This window comes from Lactuca serriola, chromosome 6 (assembly GCF_051521515.1).
Source record: "Lactuca serriola cultivar US96UC23 chromosome 6, Lser_US96UC23_V15, whole genome shotgun sequence".
Lineage (NCBI taxonomy): Eukaryota > Viridiplantae > Streptophyta > Magnoliopsida > Asterales > Asteraceae > Lactuca > Lactuca serriola.
Window position 1 is genome coordinate 21412807 of NC_136413.1, and position 19604 is coordinate 21432410.

The 19604-nt window shown below is 33.9% G+C and overlaps 3 protein-coding genes and 1 pseudogene across 4 annotated transcripts; 2 read left to right on the top strand and 2 right to left on the bottom strand.

Annotated features, from left to right (window-relative positions):
- The first annotated feature begins 7628 nt into the window (after positions 1-7628).
- On the top strand, positions 7629-9365 carry LOC145057577 (large ribosomal subunit protein eL13z-like). The gene is made up of 5 exons (XM_079005443.1): positions 7629-7764; positions 8338-8453; positions 8531-8661; positions 8767-8925; positions 9017-9365. The coding sequence occupies exons 2-5, from the start codon at positions 8345-8347 to the stop codon at positions 9236-9238; spliced, it is 621 nt and encodes a 206-aa protein (XP_078861569.1). The 5' UTR covers positions 7629-7764; positions 8338-8344; the 3' UTR covers positions 9239-9365.
- Positions 9366-12065: 2700 nt separating this feature from the next.
- EMB2768 (Tyrosyl-tRNA synthetase, class Ib, bacterial/mitochondrial) lies at positions 12066-13863 on the bottom strand. The gene has a single exon (XM_079006842.1). The coding sequence runs from the start codon at positions 13735-13737 to the stop codon at positions 12244-12246; it is 1494 nt and encodes a 497-aa protein (XP_078862968.1). The 5' UTR covers positions 13738-13863; the 3' UTR covers positions 12066-12243.
- On the top strand, positions 13854-15204 carry LOC145058968 (ATP-dependent Clp protease proteolytic subunit 4, chloroplastic-like; annotated as a pseudogene). Its single transcript, XR_013686590.1, has 2 exons — positions 13854-14325; positions 14446-15204. The product of XR_013686590.1 is annotated as an ATP-dependent Clp protease proteolytic subunit 4, chloroplastic-like (transcript).
- A 311-nt stretch (positions 15205-15515) lies between these two features.
- Positions 15516-18817, bottom strand: LOC145058966 (pollen receptor-like kinase 4). The gene is made up of 3 exons (XM_079006841.1): positions 18026-18817; positions 16653-17255; positions 15516-16349 (listed from the first exon to the last, which is right to left on the bottom strand). The coding sequence occupies exons 1-3, from the start codon at positions 18663-18665 to the stop codon at positions 15670-15672; spliced, it is 1923 nt and encodes a 640-aa protein (XP_078862967.1). The 5' UTR covers positions 18666-18817; the 3' UTR covers positions 15516-15669.
- Positions 18818-19604: the final 787 nt, after the last annotated feature.

Consider the following 19604-nt stretch of genomic DNA (forward strand, 5'->3'; position numbering starts at 1 on the left):
CCCGCTTTTGGATCCGCATCCGATATTTTTGTTTACACAAATTTAATGCATTTACATTTCTCTTTTTCTTTTCTACCAAAAAACCAACATTTCCATTACAATTTTCTTTTTCTTTTAGTGCCTTAGTGGGGTATTTTGATTAGCACCCTGTTCCAGAGTTCAATTTAACGAGAGAAGGAAAAGGAAATGGGCGGAAATGAGAAGAATATGAAAAAAATTGGTGTTCCCAAGTTTCATTAAAGGAATTAACGAGAGAAGGAAAAGGAAATGGGCGGAAATGAGAAGAATATGAAAAAAATTGGTGTTCCCAAGTTTCATTAAAGGAATAAAGTGGAAGGAAGTGTAGAGAAATTGAAGGATTACTTTCCCTCTTACCTTTCCTTCCGATTTGGGAGGATTTGGAAGGAAATAAGAAAATGATTAATTTTCCTTTCACTTCTCTCAAATTCGGGAACACAAATAAAAATTTTGTTTTTCTTTCCTTTCTCTTCTTTTCTCTCGTGACCTTCTTTTCTCTTCTTTTCTTTTCTTTTGATAAACTCGGGAACGAGGTGTAAGATCTATATTTATAATTTTTTTTCTTTTGGCGCGGTATTTTGACCGAAATCCATGTCTTTTTAAACCATAAATAAAGTTGTGCATGTAAATAGAGACAGAAAAAAATGATGTAAGAATTAGATTGTGTATTGTGGTATTTATAAAGATACATGTTTATTTTTTAATATATATATAAAAGATCCGTTAAATGGCTAGTCAAAGAAGTTAAAGCGGGTGAATTTCGAATCAAGCTTCTGATTGGACGTTGTGGATCGTTGAACAAACAACAATTCATCATGACCACGAGCCACCACAGAATATCGGGATGGCGTTCGTGATCGTGGTTTATGGTCACATCAACCACGAATACCCTCGTTGTATGTTTTACAAATGGTCTTGCAAAAACAATACACTTTTAAGGCTATATCATGTATTTTTATCGTGCATGGTGTTAAGTTGATGTGATCAACATTGTGACGAATGAACACCATCCCCTGAATATGTTATGTTGATGTCCAACAGAGGCTCGTGAAGCCGGTAGCGTGTCTTAACGACCAAATTTTCTATTCTTTTACTTTGTTATAACTTGTGAACATTATCCCCTCTAAATTGTGGAGATAAGAAAGATGATTGGTGCTTTAGGTGGTTATATCACTCGTGGTGGCCAACTTTTAACTTTTAACTTTTTATATTAACCTTGAAACGAGTTCTAAATACACTAATGGTTTAAATGAAAATACTTCAAATATTGAAGATAATATCCATATAAGTTGTTTAAAGTCTATAATCTTTACTACAATTGGGAATGTTCTCTCATTTTGCAAGTTTAGGTTTTAATACATAAACCGGTTCCAAAGTTGTTTTTATTTAGTGACATTTGATAAGGCACATAAACATTTTAAAAATATGAATAATGGGTAAATGAACATAACCATATAATTGAAGTTTTGTAATGATGCATAAGAAGGAAACAATCGGCTTATAAGATTAATATATTTGTTGTCGTAACTCGACATATAATCTAGAATTGCAAGATACTCATAATGAAAATTACATGAAATCTTTAATGCTTATGGGTTGTTTTCATGAGTGCGAAGAAAATAGGCTCGTCTTCAATAGAAACGAAAAAAATATAACAAAAGCCAAAAATCAACCGCGTAGATGAAATGAAACAACAGATGAAAAAAACGGTAATGGAAAAACAATAATTAAAGCCTTTTTGATGGTACAATCTATAGAAATATAATTGCAACACTCGTTATTATTGTCAAATGATATTGTAGACATGCTCGGTGTTTATGATAAGATGCTAAGATAGTGTTTATTCTTTTAAAAATAATAACTTTCACCATTTTATAGGTGCCAACATATAAACATAAAAAATGTAAAATATGTTTCTAAAGTTAGTAAAACTATTACTCTTGGGTTTTAAAGTTTGTCTCTGTTCAATTTTTTTTCTTCTGATTTGGTTTTTTTTTTTTTTTTTTTTTTTTGATTTGATTATTTTGTTTATTATTTTCTTGATTTTTTTAATTTGTGTATTTTAAGAATTTATTTTCAATTACATGCTAACATTAGGATTTTACAACATCTTCTAGCAACGAGACACTATTGAACTAGATAAAACCAGACAACATTGAATTGGATTAGACTAAACAGATTATTTATAAAACATTTGGTAGGACAAGGAAATAACGAAATGGTATAATTACCAAATTGCCCTCAATATTATTAAAATATGTATAGACCTTTTTTAAGCATACTCTAATTATTATAAACTAGCGGAAAAACCTGGGCTCGTCTCGGGCCGTTTTGTGTCTTTTATGAAAAAATGTAAAGGTTTTGACTGTAATGAGCAAAAGTATCAAAATGGCTAAAGAATTAAATGAGTTTGAATTAGCAAGTTTTTAGAAAAGTGACCAAAGTTGTGAATTCCTGAAAGTTTTGTATCCAAAATTTGAATATTAAAAGGTTCCTAAAAAATGTAAATTTTTTTATTCCAATGACCAAAAGTGTCAAAATCAAAAGTGTTAAAATAGTTAAAGAATTAAAGGGGTTGGATTTAGCAAGTTTTTAGAAAAGGGATCAAAGTCGTTAATTTCTTAAAGATTTGTAGCAAAACTTTGAATATTAAAAGGTTTCTAAAAAATGAAAAATTTTTATTCCAATGAGCAAAAATGTCAAAATGGGTAAAAAAGAAGGGGCAAAGTTAACAAAAAAAAAAAGACAAGTTTACTACAAAGGGTTAGAATTAACAAGTTTTTAGAAAATGGATTAACGTTGTCAATTTCTTAAAGCTTTGTAGCCAAACTTTGAATATTAAAAGGTTCCTAAAAATAACAAAAAGTGTGAAAACGAGTAAAAAAGAAGGATCACTTATGTCAAACCCTTAAGAACTTTATTCTTCCTAAGGGAACATATATATATATATATATATATATATATATATATATATATATATATATATATAGGAAAAGTGAATATACCCTTAAGGGTATATAAGCTTAGGTACCCAAACTCACCATAATACGTTGTTTTGTATCATATAATACATTCTAATTGTCTAATGTTCTTATAATTTAACTTCTAACTTGATTTACTTCCAAGATTTTTATAAATTACACATTTATCTTTCTCTTACATAATTTTCATTTTCATCTACAATATATATAGCCTAATAAGTGTTCGGCAAAAAGATGTGATGTAAGAGAAAGATTATATGGAAATTTCGAATATCTTGAAAGTAAATCAACTTAAGATTGAAGTTTATGAACATTATAATGAATTTATCAACATAGAACAAAATTTATTCATAAAACCATATAATTAATTTTTTAACCATTAGATCAATTTATGATCAAAATGGTATGAAAGTAAAATAACATTTTTTAAAATAGTAGTTTATTAATGATATTTCTAAATTATAGCATTTGTTTGAATTACTAATAACAAATATAAGTAAATATCTATAAACGAACGTATGTTATGAACATATGTTCATAAACGAACATGTGTCTAGAATGTCCATAAGAAAAAAAAGTCAAGAATCAATAATATATGAAAATTCATTATTGTTCAAAAATAAACATGTATTAATGGTTCGAAATTAAACAATGTATTGATGTTATGATAAAATATGAAATGATCATAATTGAACATATGTTGATGGATAAACATCACATGGTTAGAAATGAATATATATGAATGTAAACCAAGGTTGTCAAGATCGGATCCTACCTAAGATCGTTTTTGAGTTTGCAAGATCGGGATCGAGATCCTAAGATCCCACAAAATAGAATATAATTTTAATTTATAATATTTAATCATGAAAAATATTTCAAACATTTATTTTTCGTTCAAAAGTTATAAAAACGATCGTTTTTGAGTTTGCAAGATCGGGATCGAGATCCTAAAATCCCACAAAATAGAATATAATTTTAATTTATAATATTTAATCATAAAAAATATTTCAAACATTTATTTTTCGTTCAAAAGTTATAAAAACTTCAAAATATTAGTCATAAGTCATAATAAAAAATGATAGATTGGTAAAGGGTAAAAGACATAAAATGGTAAAAAAAATCATTTGCAAAAAAAAAAAATTCAAAGGAAGGTAAGATCGGATCGGATCTCGATCCTACGATCCTACTTACGATCTTACGATCATAACCTAAATACAATCATTTTATGATCCGGATCGTTTTTCATACTTAGGATCGTAGGATCAAGATCGCGATTTTGACAACAATGATGTAAACCATCAAAACTAATAATCAAATATTCCAACTTGAAAATATACATTTCGTTAAGAAAAAAATCATCAATATCCCTTATAAACAATAAAAATTCTACATACAATTCTCAATGAATTACACGACAACAAATATGTTTATAAATGAACATATGTACACAAATTAATTTGTTCACAAATGAATATAAGTTCATAAACGTACATTTAAAATGGAAAAAAGCATAAATTAGATGCGTTTTCTGGTTGTCTGGTGCGATTTTACTAGCAAGGCTAGAGAACTGCATTAACATAATTCTCTCATTCACCAAACCACTACAAATAAATAAAAGCGAATACATTTCAGTTATTTGCTTATGTCCTACTAATAAAAACTAATAACATAAACTAATAAATTGTACCTTGTAGTTTATGCTTGACATCGATATGTTAATGAAATTTGCACTAGCTTCACGTTGCAACAACTTTTGTAATCATGTTCATGGAATTGTAGTTATAAAAATACAAATGACCCTATCAAGTTAACTAGACAATAAAAACATGTGTTGAAACAATTTATGTGGATAACTAAACAAGAACATGAATATGAATGATATAACTTAGTCAAATGTTATGTATTGTGGACTTTTCTTCCATAGCGAAGACTTCAAAAATCATTCTTTAATAATTGATTTGTTATATGCCTTTGTCGATAATGAAGAAATAATATCGTTAAGAGTCATGTACCTTTATTATTATATAGCCATACTAAAGCATCATAAAATCCATTTCGTTGGATGTTGCTGATTTGTTCAAAGACAAAACCCTTCGAGAATGGAAACTTATTGGTATGAGTTGATCCCCAAAATTAATCCTTTAATAAAACCCTAAAATCAAAACAATTATTGATTCATGTAATATCGATTATCCGCTACCTGGTCTTCTGCTAGGTCGATTGTATCCAACTCCTTCAAAAACACAATCGGTGGTGGCTACGTGGGAGGGAAACATAGATGGATATGTATGGAGATGATCGAATGAGATGGTTTTGATCAATGGGATGATGGAGATACAGGAGAGGATGATCTATATGGTGAGGCCATGAATAATGCATCATCGATTTTTATCTAGCTGCTATTCATTGATTTTGTACCAATCATTTGGGTTATTTTAAGAAAGTAATTAATGCATATTACATGTTGAAGATATAATGGGTATTAATTACATTTTCAGCATTTAATATGCATTAATTACTTTCTTAAAATAAGTAAAATGATTGATCCATAATCAATCATGCATGCACACGGTAGATAGTGAAAACATTTGAACCTGACTCTCTCTATATATAGGGTTAGGTTATTTTGTTTTCACTATCTATTGTGTGCATGTATGATTGATTTTGTACCAGTAATTTTAGTTATTTTAAGAAAGTAATTAATGCATATTACATGTTGAAGATATAATGGGTATTAATTACATCTTCAACATTTAATATGCATTAATTACTTTCTTAAAATAACTAAAATGATTGGTCCTGAATCAATAATACATGCACACAGTAGATAGTGAAAACATTTGTACCTAACTCTATATATAGGGTTAGAGTTATATGATTTAAATTGGTTCTATTATATATATAACCAAATACACAATGGAATTGATGGATTCATCTGGCACTTTATGCTGTTAGTACTTTCTTCATATTCATGTGCATAAAAGAATTGTCAAATCTATCCTGAATTCTCACTATTTTCTTCTTGAATTATGAAAATTAAACCCAAAGGAAGAAAATAAAGGAAGCTTAACGAGGTGCACGTCATAAACCAACGAGGAACATGAGACAGAGAATGAAAGGAAGCAACTGAGATGTAGAATGAAAGGAAAGAAGATTGAAAGAAAGGAATATGAAGTTGATTGATAGACAAAAGGAAATATATCACAAGTTTTTTATCATATATTCACCAACCGAACGAGCAGAAAAGATGGAGAGATAAAGGTGGACGGCTGGTATAGATGAAGGCGGGCCTTCGTTTAAGAGGTTTGGGGTCACCGAAGTATCGTTGAGGAAGGTGATTATGGACAAAGGACGGTGAAGAAGAGAGTCTCATGGGGATTTTTGTCATTATATATTTTGTCATGGTGTGCTCCATGTTTTTAGCAGGACTAAAATTTTGTGATTTAGTCCCAATAGACTTGGTCAAAGTTCTACCTTGTCAATGTTTTGTGTTTACCAAACACCACTTCAAATAGGCTTGTTTTATTCTGTCATGTTTAATCTCATCCACCAAACGTTACCATCATGTCCAACTCATATTTACCAATTCTATTGTTTGAATGTATTTTATTGTAATTTTTAGACCACAAGTGTCTACAATTTTATTAATTGTCATCAGATTGACATAATTTAAAAAAATTAAAATGTTTAATATCCCTTTATAGTTGATTATTGTTGTGCGAGTCTATATTCCTGAGAATATTAGTATTTTGATGTTGTATGATATATGCAACATTATAGTTTATCTTCAAAACCCTAAATTAGTGAAACACTCTGGCAAACACTCACCATTATTAAACTATTGGTGTTAGACATAAACCTTCACTACAAAAAAAACTCACAGGTTTAGATCTCTACAGGAAAAGAAAAAACATAGGTTCGATATATACCTCTTTAGATCTCCACCGAAAAAAATGAACGTGTCTTATCTCCCATTCTCTCTCTCTCTCTCTCTCATCTTTTACGTGTTAGAAAAAAATGTAGGTTTCAGATCTACGTTTTTAAGTTTTTGTATGTGTTTCATAGGCCATAATGTTGGTATTTCTTGATTTATAGATGGATCCAATTGTAGGTTTTGGGACGACAAAAAACATTTGGCACACTCTGGATGGGGTTATATATGAGTTTATGATGAATAAATGGAAGAGAAAGAGACAAAAAGAGAGAAAGATTTTGTTGAAATTCATATATTGTCCATGATGAAGTTAAAAAAAGCTAGAGAAGATGAAGTTAAGAGAAGGGTGAAGGGGTGGGGTCTTTTTATTTCTTAATTATAAATGATAAACAAATAAAATAGAAATATATAACGTCATCATAGTCTTTTTAAGTTGATGGATATGCAAATTTCAAACTAACTAATCCAAATGAAACAAAATATAAAGACAAAACATTTTATTCGACCAAACATGGACGGGCGATTCATGTAATTTATTCTATTGTTTATTAAACTTTAATCAAATTACCTAACACTAAACACTTATAATATTATAATTGTAATCCATATCAGGCCTACTTTTGGGACTTTAGAGACAATGATCTAATGAATCTAAGGTTGGGCTTCTCCATAAGCAAAACATGAGGCCCAAGATAAATAATTCGGAGCTCATTTAGGTCTAGGGTTTTACTTCTCTTCTGATCCTTTTAATAGTCTCTGCGCGTCTTCTTTCTCAAATTCGCCGCGTTGCCATCTCTGAAGACGAAGCACTCCGCCTCGCCTTTAACTCAGGTATGATTGAGCAGTTGCTTATCGAACATTTTCAATGGCTACGCTATGTAATTCGTGAAAGATTGTAATTCGAGTTGTGGTTATTTGTGAAATTGTATTCATCGATGAGTATACGCCTGTAGCTGTTGTGCTAAATCTGTGTGAACTTTAAAGGTGTAGATCTCATTTTTGGAAGATTTATTTATGAATGTGTATTATCATGTTACGCGGTTGTAGTTTTCTCGTATTGTGTGAACGTTCTTGTTTGTTATGTATTCGTTGGCCTGGATTTATCCTGCGAATGCTGTTGTGCTTTCTTAACTTCTATTGTTTCTTCACAATCAAATCAACAGGCGCTGTTTTCCTTACAAATTCTTTGTTTTTTCGGTGTATCTACAAAGGGCCGATTTGCTTTGGTTTCATTAACAAAAGTTTTGGTTTTCCGTAGGCTTTAATCAATTGCTATAACATTCAAAGTATTACTTTTTGGTATTTGAAACCATGAACCTCATTACTTAATCCCTTCCGAAGCGATAATGATCTATTTGTTTATTTTCATTCGTTACAATTAACAAGATGTGATGTCTTTTCCAGAGTAACCATGGTTAAGCATAACAATGTCATTCCAAATGGTCACTTCAAGAAGCATTGGCAGAACTATGTCAAGACATGGTTCAACCAACCTGCACGCAAAACAAGGAGAAGAAATGGTCAGTTGTTTGCTATTATGATTATCAACTTACATATATGTCAATAAGTTTTTAATTTTTTTTTCGATGGATTACAGCTAGACAAGCAAAGGCTGTGAAAGATTTCCCAAGGCCAGCTGGAAAGCTTCGTCCCCAGGTTCATGGACAAACCCTGAAATACAACATGAAACTTAGGGAGGGAAGAGGATTTTCTCTGGAAGAGCTTAAGGTAAAGAAGACATGTTATCAACATAAGTTTGGGGTTCAGTTCAAAAGTGTAAATATGAGTTTTCCGAGGGGGTGAAGTGTAATTTACAATGTGTGTTGTGAACAGGCTGCTGGTATTCCTAAGAAGCTTGCTCCAACCATTGGCATTGCTGTGGACCATCGGCGCAGGAACCGTTCATTGGAGGGTCTTCAAGCTAATGTCCAGAGGCTCAAGAAATTCAAGGCTAAATTGGTCATTTTCCCAAGACGTGCAAGGAAGATTAAGGTAAATCTTATTCAATTTCATTTTGTATTTTTTATAATAATGTTGAAATTTATTTTCAAGAGCTAGTTAAGAAATGAATATTTTGTTTCAGGCTGGTGACTCTACCCCAGAGGAGCTTGCAAGTGCTACACAGGTTCAAGGGTCAGTGCTGCCAATTGTTAGGGAGAAGGCAGCTGCTGAGTTTGTGAAGGTGACTGAGGAGATGAAGTCATTCAGTGCTTATTCCAAGCTGCGTGTTGAGAGGACAAACAAACGACATTTGGGTGCAAGGCTCAAGAGGGCAGCTGAAGCTGAGAAGGAAGAGAAGAAGTAGTGAGAGACTGACTGTTTTTGGGTATTTATCATGGAAACTTATGTTGAACCAATTTTGGATATTGTTTTGTTTGATATGTTGACGTTTGGTATTATGTGTTTGGAATTCTTATGTTTTAGTTTTTGTAGCTGTCACATGGCTTCAGTTCTGTTGGCTTTTTACCAAAGACAAATAGTATATGCTTCTAAACAAACTTTTTGAATCAGCATTTTTTTTTTTTTTTTTTAAAGTATACCCACTGTATTTATAAGTTTAACTCAAGTATCGCACTTATTAACTTTCATCTTATAGGTCTAACTTAATTATGACAAGCTCAATGTGGTCGTACTCAAATATTTGAAACTTGAGAGACCAATTTGTATGAACAAAAGGGATGCCCTAAATTGTGTAAACTTTAAAACAATATACATTGTTGGCTGACAACCATTTATGAATTGGCACGTTGTTGTCTGAGGTAATACACATTCTTAGAGGTCTTATGTATAAGTTTAGAGAAAGAAATGAGGACCTGTTGTCTGTTGACCTAGGAAATAACCAAAACCTGACTTCCAATGTAGACGACCTAGAGGACTTGTGGTAGTTAAGGCAATTTGTGACATGTATTGCCGGTCTATGAGACTTTCTTTGTTGGAATAGGGCTCCATTGACACTAAACCTCTATATATTCGCAATGATTATTGATGATATAACTTGCGGGTTACAAGGCAAGGTACCATGGTAGGGTCTGTGATTCATAAAAGAGGAGGGAGCCCTTCCCACCAACCTACTTGACATATCATTTTTTTCTCTCATCTTTATTTCAAACATTCCAACCCATATCATATGATAACTCTATATTTCTCAACCCATTCAACCTTTTAATTTTTAATTTTAAAACAAATACACACTAATCAAAATTATTCAAAATTAATTAACAAAAACATACAAAATTAATTCACAAACTATATATTTTCTTGCATTGTTTTATAAAAGAAAAAAAAAAGACTAAAGAAAGGAAAAAAAAAAGAATAAAGAAAAGGACATAAAACAAAAAAAATGGCAACTTTAAACATCACATGTTAGATTGAAAATCAAATAATATTGGGGAAATATTTTTGCGTACATTAATCACAATTCACAAAATGACGGGTTCGGACATGTCTATAGTAGACGAGACTCATGTGCTTAAGAGTGTCGAGATGATTATTCTGGATAGTTTGTGTATTTGTGATGTTAGACTTGAAGGAGTTGGGTCTTTTATGATGACATGATTTCATATAGGAGGATGCCGATACATAAGAGTGGCTCTTTGGTTCAACATTGTTTTGTACGTGTATTTCTTTTAGGGGGCTGCTGTTTCGGTTTTGCTGTATATAAGTCTGACCTTTGTCTCGTCTTTACCGTATGCCTGTATCTTAGATCCAATTTCATGGTGAACATTTGTTGCATGTATTGCTAGTATTTGATCCGATTTCAAGGCCTACGTTTGTTGCATGTATTATTGATAGTATTCGCCTATATTGTTTGTACTTGTGGCCCTTTTAGGGTGACCTATGTTCCTATGAGTTTGCTCTTTACTTCCTTTCTTAGACCGGAGGGTGTGAGAGGGACTCTTCCCTCACTTTTGGTGGGCCATACCCCTCTTTCCCTCACCAAAAAGACAAGGAATGAGTGGGAAGCCCTTCCCTCACTTTTTTTTTTTTTTTTTTTTTTTTTTTTTTAATATATTTCATACATATATTATACTCATTTTGTAGGGAATTAAAAACCATGAATTTTGATATATTTTTTTATATTTTTATAATAGGTATATAATTTTATAAATATTAAAAAAGATAAAAAGAAAAAAAAATTAAAAAAATATATCTGGCCAATGAGAAGAGGAGAGAGAGTGCGGCACCCCCTCCCCCCACCTCTTTTCCCGCATTGCTTTCCCTCACCCACAGAGTGGTGTTCAAGAGGGGAGGGAAGCTTCCCTCACCTTTCCCTCACCCCACTCCGTCCGGTCTTATTGTTGCTATTTGCTAACTCAGTGTGGATTCCTTACAATGTGAATGTATTTAACATTAAACCTCTTTATTTATATTTGGGTTGTTTATACCTTCTTTTCCCCTTATCGCAAGCACAAAACAACATCAACATTACCCGAGTCATAATCACAAAGGACTTGTGTATAAAATTTATTTAAGTATTCAATTATTTTTCTATTCTTAATGATGTTTAGTATGCATGTAATCATGTTTGATGAGAAGAAATTTTTGTTTTCTTTCATGTTACTCCATTCTTATGAGACCAGGCTGCTTCTTGGTTCTTGTTTTAATGATTGTGCTGACCACTCAACGTAATGTCAACTTGTAAATTTGAGAACAAAATGTTAAGATCTATATGGTAACAACTTTTGAAATTAGGTGTTTTTTTGGATAAGATAACAGATTAGGATATAAGTTGTAATTTCATTACAAACTTCATATTTTAATATCGATGTTAGAATATGATCATGAAATCATATATATTTAATGATAAAACTATAAGTATTATAAAATCTCAAATCCGGTCTCATAACCATTTACCGATGCCAAAAGTTTTAGGGCTAGACAATTTCATCTAATTGTAAAAGTTGTATTGTTATAAAATATATACGTTTGAGATCTTTCTTGGAAGTGCTTTTCGTGTCCTCTAGACACCCCGCATTATCACTACTAGTGTAAGCTATCACAACAATACTTGCCTTCGTATACATAATGCCAAAATCGAGTGCCTATTACGTATCTTAACACCTTTTTTTGCAGCCATAGGATAAAAGTTCTTTAGGTCGAGACATATGTAACTAAATAGTGAGAGTCGTTGCTTACAAAAGGCATCATGGTGCAAAAAATCTTTCATGTGAAAAATCGAAAAACCATTCAAGTTGATTTAAAATTCCTCTAGGGGAATTGCACAATAACTAAAATTTATCTTTCTAGTCAATCCAATGTAGAAACTAGAAAGTACCAAAAATGGAAAGAAAAACATATGTGCAATAACCCTCATGCAATTCTTACAACCATCTTGTTCTTCTTTCCAGCAGACAACAACAGAACTTTCCCATCCACAATATCATCAACACTAATCTTCTTTCCTTCGTTATCAACTCTCCCGTTATTCAAATACAATCCACCTTGCTTCAACAGCCTCCTTGCAGCCGATTTACTCTCAATCAATCCAGTAGAAACCGATAAATCAACAACACCAAGATCCAAAACCTCATCATAACTCAAAGAACAACAAGGAACATCTTCAGCAATCCCCTCAATCGTCTTCCAATCCAATCGGGTCTCAGACCCTGGTTTCAAAGCCTCAGTAGCCTTAATCGCCTCCTGTAATCCATCTTCCCCATGAACAAATCTCGTCACCTCTTCAGCCAACCTTTTCTGTGCAGAATTCTGCAAATACCCGGTTGATTTCATCTCGATTTCAATCTCCTTGATCTCATCCAAGCTCAAAAACGTAAGAATCTTTAAGAATCTCACAACATCGGAATCAGGAATTGAGAAAAAATACTGGTAGAATTTGTAAGGTGATAGCATCGATGGTGAAAGCCAGATTGCCCCGTCTTCTGATTTCCCGAATTTTGTGCCGTCGGATTTTAGTAACAGAGGGAATGTGAGACCATAAGCAGAATCGGATTGATGAAGCTTTCGAATTAGTTCAGTTCCAGCAGTGATGTTTCCCCATTGATCTGATCCGCCGATTTGAACTGTGATGTTTTCGGTTTTGAACAAGTGAACGAAGTCGTAGCCTTGTAAGAGCTGGTAAGTGAATTCGGTGTAGCTTAGACCTTGATCGGAGGCTTCTAATCTTCTTTTCACACTTTCTTTAGCCATCATTGTGTTAACCCTAGCGAATCTCCCGACGTCTTTCAAGAAATCGAGCAATTTCACGTCTTTCCACCAATCGTAATTGTTCAAAACCTTGATTGAATTGTTATCGGTTGATATATGCCCGAGGACTTTCAGGATTATATCGGAGATACCCGCGATGTTTCGTTCTAGGGATGCGATATCGAGTTCAGGGCGTTCGAGGGACTTACCGGATGGATCACCGACCCGACCGGTGGCGCCTCCAACGAGGGCGACGGCGGAGTGGCCGCATCGGAGGAACCATGACAAGACGATGATTCCGATGAGGTTACCAAGGTGGAGGCTTTCGGCGGTAGGGTCGAAGCCGCAGTAGACCCGAAGAGATGAATCTGTGCAAATTGAACGGAGGTTATCGCCGGTGATGGCTTCAAGTAGGCCTCTTTCTTCAAGTATTTCGATGACGTTGGAGCGACTGGTGTGGGATTGCTCTTGGGTTAATTGTGAAGAGCAGAATTTGCGGGTCAATTGGTAATGCCGTCGGTTGTTGTAGTGTAGGGTTCGTTTGTTGGGTATCGATCGGATGAAAGGCGATTGAAACAGAGAGGAGGAGATTGGAATTTTGTATGTGGGTTTAAGGATGAAGAAGGTTGTTTTCAGCATGGAGGCAGCCGCCGCTGCCATTGATGTACGCTGTGCCGCTGTGTAGAGCAAAGAGTCGAACAAGGAGTGGCCGGAGGTCTAAATCCAGATAAGATAATACACTTGTATTTGGCCACCAAAGATTTCATTTTGATAAAATGGACACTAAACAAAATTATTTAAAACTATCCGCCACCTCTTCGAGAGCTCACTCATTCGCGCTCATCTCTATCTCCGCCTCCTCATCTTATTATCATTCCTCCTCTAATCTTCATAAGTTTATCCCAACAAAACCACCCAAGCTCAATTCCTCTCCCTCCGCTCTTCAGTGCCGCCGCATCAAATGCTCAATTGCTTCCTCTGCTCTTACCATAGGAAGCTTAAAATTGGATTTCGAGCGAAAACTAAAAATCTCAGCTTCTTCGCCGGCGATGAGAGGCACTGAAACTGATGCGATGGGGATGTTGTTGAGGGAAAGGATTGTGTTCTTAGGCAGCAGTCAATCGATGATTTCGTAATTTCGTTGCTTATGCCATCATTAGTCAGTTGCTTTTGTTGGATGCTCAAGGATCCTACTAAAGATATCAGTTTTTTTTTTTTTTTTGTGAATTCCACCGGTGGTTCTCTTAGGTAAATTGCTTCATCAATATCTTATATGAGATTGATTATGATCGAACTTTCTCGCTGTTATTTCATCACAATTTGCTGTTTAGTTTCTCTGACGCAAAATTGCTGTCACTACATCACCAGCAATTCAATGGCAATCTAGGATGTTTTGAAGCTTGTTAGGGCTGACGTTTCAACAATTGCACTGGGCATATCGGCATCAACAGCAACTATAATCGTTGGTGGTGGAACTAAAGGTAAACGCTTCGCTATGCCTAATACAAGAATCATGATTCACCAACCACTCGGTGGTGCTAGTGGCCAAGCCATAGATGTTGAAATCCAGGCCAGAGAAATGATGCATAACAACTTAACAAGGAAAATATCACCAGAATTATAGCAGAATCCACTGGTCGATCTTTTGAACCAGTTCAAAAACATATTGACAGGGATCGATATCTGTCTCCAACTGAATCAGTGGAATATGGCATAATTGATGGTGTTATTGATGAAGATAGCATCATCCCCCTTATGCCTGTTCCAGATCGAGTAAACCTACCCTTAGTTATGATGCAATTAGCAAAAATCCTGACAGATTCTTGAATCCTGATATACCTGATGATGAAATTTACTAGGAAACAGTTTATGTTCTTTATTTAGCTCTGTATTCAGCGTTCATTATCCTCCTGGAGACTGTTTTATCTTTTAGTTAACTGAGATAAAGATGACACCGAGTGTGATAAATCTGACTTCATCTATTAAGTCGTTTTTTCTGCATTAAGTAAAAAGGAAACACACATTTCTTTCTGTTACCACAGGGTATTTTCATTTTTTTTCTCATTAAGACATTGTATTTTGAAATTGTACCCAACTATAGTATTATAGTTTCAACTATTTTTCTTATTTTGGGCATATTATACTTTGAATAATCTACTAAATTATAGCATCGAATAATGAATTTTTATTTTTATTTATTATTTTTTTGTTGTATTTGGATTTTTGAAATATAATAGCAAGAAATACAAGCAGGATGCTAGAATAAACAAATAAATAGAAGTACGTTGCTATTTTTAGCATTTAACGCTTTACCTTTTTAAACAAAACTGTAATGCTGTAATAGGAAGAAATGGAAGTAGCATGACATTTGCTACAGTTGGATAAATTTTACAAAGTATGATGCTGTAATAGGAAGAAATAAAAGTGGAATGTTGTAATAAACAAATCAATGAAAGTATGTCTAGCATTCAACCCTTTATGCACTCTAACTTTGTGCGAGAGAACCCAATATCCGTTACCAAAACAAATTGTAACAAATTTGTTTTATAAATTACAAGATATCATATAGAAAAACAAGTCATCATCAACAAATTAGGTTGGTTTAAGGTTAGCCGAGAACGAGAAATCATCATCTGTCATGGCTCTCGAAGAATAAGCATCTCCATCACTTGTATAAGACGAATACTCTTCATCACTACCTCTCTCCTTCAACTCACTAATCTTCTCAACAGCCACCTTCAAATCCCACCTTTTATCAATACTCCATTCACAACAACACATTCCAATCTTTAAAAGCTTCAACATCTCCCCTTCACAGTTCTTCATCCCTTTCATTTCTTTATCAAACACTTCACCCGTCCACTCTTCTCGAACCACCGAATTTACCCATGTCTCCAAATCCGAACTCCCGCCTTTCCCTTGTTTCAAATAGTTCGCCGGAAACTTCCCTGTCAACATCTCTAGAATAAGGATTCCGAGGCACCAAACGTCTGTCTTGGTGGTGGTCCGGTCATGGTGGGTGAACTCTGGCGACTTGTAAGCCACCATGAACTCTTGACCGTGGTGCTTGTTGACTACCGGGGTTAGACCGTAATCTGCTAGAAGGGGATTGAAGGTTTTGTCGAGAAGCACATTGGATGATTTTAGGTGGCCATGAGGTAGTGATAAGTTAGGAAGCTCCTCGTAGAGATAGTCGAGCCCTTGAGCTACACCCTTGATTATGTTTAACCGTGTTGGCCAGTCTAACCCTGACTCATTTGGCTTTCGTTTACCTATAATTTTCAAAAACAAAGACAAATTTTAATATAAACCTACCAACAGTAAAAGACATTTCACGAGACATGACTGAAATTGATGTCAATGGGACAAAAACTATAAAAAAGGTGAGACTGAGGTAAAATTAGCATTTAGGTCTTTTACACAAATGAAAGATCAAGCAGAGTCACTTTTTGGCAGTATAAAAGATTGCAATTTTTATCCCATCGATATTAGTTTTGGTCTCACTCTAATGCATAAAAGATGCAGCACAACATGTTATGTAATGTGATGGGTAATAAATAAGGTAAGCAACATACCATGGAGATGACTAGCCAAACTACCATTTTCTGCAAAATCCGTGATCAAAAGCTTTTCATCTTTCTTGTAATAAAAGGCCACAAGGGGAAGCAAATTAGGGTGAGAGAGGTTTCCAAGCCTCCTCATATGATCATAAAATCCTTCTTTTTTCACATTGTTCATTTCCCTAAACCTCTTAACCACCACCGCCGGACCACCCAACAATGACGCCTTATACGACGATCCAAAGCTCCCACCGCCCAAAACCTCAGCTGAGGCCCGTAAAAGGTCTTGTAAGTCAAACCGCTCTCTATCACCCCTCACAAACTGAAGTTTTCCGCCGTTTTCGCTTCGTTTAGGGTTCTTTTCTTCATCTTCTTCATGGTGGTGCATTTGGATTTCATTTGTGTTGAATTTGTATGGATTGTTGTTGAGTTTTGTTGTTTGTTGGTATTTGTAATTGTTTTTTGGTTTTGTTTTGGATCGAATAATAAGTAAAGAGAGGACAATGATGGTTAGAACTATGATGATGGCGACAATCGCGACGATGAAGGTTTTTAGAGTGTGTTTGTGCTTTGAGATTTTACAAAGGTTGGTAAGTGGTTCACCACATAAATTGTTGCCTACATTCACCAAGTAAAATAGTTAAAAGTTGAAACTAACAAATAAAACATTAAATATGATTTTTCTATAACCTACAACTAAATTTTAAATCCACATATAAGATAATAAGAACATAGAAAGCACGTATAATAATATGATATTTCGTTTAGTATAATATTAAATATTAAATCGACATATTATAATCATGCCATTTTAAAAATGATTGATAGAATCGAATTAGACGCGCACTAACTGAGAGCAACGTGCATGGCACTTTCCAAGCTTTTATTCATAGTTGGTGTTAAGTTTGAGATAAAAAAATCCTTCAACTTTTTATCACTTTGAATAAAGAAAACATAACATTTACTAGTGATTATTTGATAAAGAAACAAAGGTACATTTTAATTCGACCGTGACTTGATTATTTTATCCAAAAAATATTTGATAGTTACTAGTGATTCAGATTTGTCACTCGGTTTTGAATTTGACAAAGTAAGAGATATTTTAGAGGAGTCAAGAGCAAATCAGACTTCTAAGTATGATCAAATAGTATGAATCAGACCCAATAAAAAGAAATATATCAAACAACACTAACTTTGTTACGATACTATCATATTTATCAACCTATAATTTCCACAAATAACCATCACTTTCCAAGAAATTACTTTTAAGGTCATTTTTTTTAAATATTTTACTCATTTCTATATACACTTTTTATCATATATCATTGTAATTGCAGTTTCGTTAAAAAAAAAAAAAAAACATTTGATAACGAATAGAAGACACTTACCTGCAAACGAGGTTGCATTCTGGTTCATGAGCCCACGTGGTATCGGCCCATTAAGTCTATTGTTTGCAAAATTCACCTTCAACCTTTTCTGTTCAAAATTCGGTATCTCACCTTCAAATTCATTATCTTGCATCTGCAAATCAACAAGAATGCTCATCCCTGTAAGTGATTCAGGAATCCGACCACTAAATTTGTTACTCTGAACTTCAATTTTCCTCATCGAACTCATTCCAGCAAACAAATCGTTCCCAATCACCCCCGAAAAGTTGTTGTTCGATAAATAAATACTCCTCAACAGCCCAATTTTCCTCACATCAGGCATGGATCCTCCAAAACCGTTGTTTGCAAAACTTAGGGTTCGAATGCTTGGTATTTCAGACAAAATGTCCATGTTGATTGTCCCTGTTAACCCCATGTTCTCGAGCTGTAACCCTAATACACTCCCGTTTTTCCCGCAGATAATTCCGGTCCAGTTCTCTTTATCCAGGTTACACGGTTCAACATCCGGGTTCCAGTCGGACAGCGGTTTCGGGTTTCCGAGTGAGTTCTTGAACGCGATTAGGTTGGTGATGTCGGTGGTGTCAGATAACACAGTTGTGAAGAGGAAAAACGCGAGTAACAGCCATTTTTTTGAGGCCATGGTGGCCGGAGGTTGAGAGAGGAGGTGGAAGTGAAGAGGGATGGCTGAAATATTGAAGGATATGGAGATGAAGACATTTGAGATGGTGACATTGACGGAGTCGTTTGGATGATTAGCTGTTGACGAATGAAGGCCGGCTTTGAGATTTGAGATGATTTTGCCAGTTTGATGCAACTTACAAGTCAAGTGTCAAGGAGTCAGGGTTTTTTTTAATAAAAAGAAAGAAAAAACAAATAAAATCAAGGTTTGACTATATGCAACGTGTAAATGATTCTTATTATTTGGAATGTTCTTTTCATCTTGTTGAGTTTCAAGGTTTGTGGTTAATGGTTAGGGGCCAAATTTGGTGTATACAAAAGGGAGATGAACCGTATTTAATAATTTTTTTTTTCATATATAACAATTTTTTCATATATAACAATGCTGTTTTAAAATAGAGAAAATGACAAAAATAGCCATTTACACTAATTGCATTACAAAAATAGCCAAAAAAAATCGAAATTACAAAAATAGCCTCCCATTTCGCAGATGAGAAGGTCCCATCTGCGAAATGGGCTTCTCATCTGCGAAAGTACAAGTACCTAAAGCACAATTGTGCTTTAGGTAGTTGTACTTTCGCAGATGAGAAGCCCCATCTGCGAAATGAGCTTCTCATCTGCGAAATGCCCTCTATTTTGACTATAAAAACGTTTTTTTTTTCTTCATTTTTCACCCTTCTCTACACAAAAACTCTCTCTAACTTTGGGCTTCTCTCGGAATTTTTGCTAGTTTTTGAAGAAAATGGAGGATTATGTCAACAATCCCGCAAATATGGTTAGATTTTAACTCTTTTAATGTCAACAATCTCTTTATTTTATCATTTGTTGTATTATTTGTTGTGTTATTTTTGTTGTTTTTTTAGTTGTTATATAACCTGAAATCTTGTATATTCTTATAAAT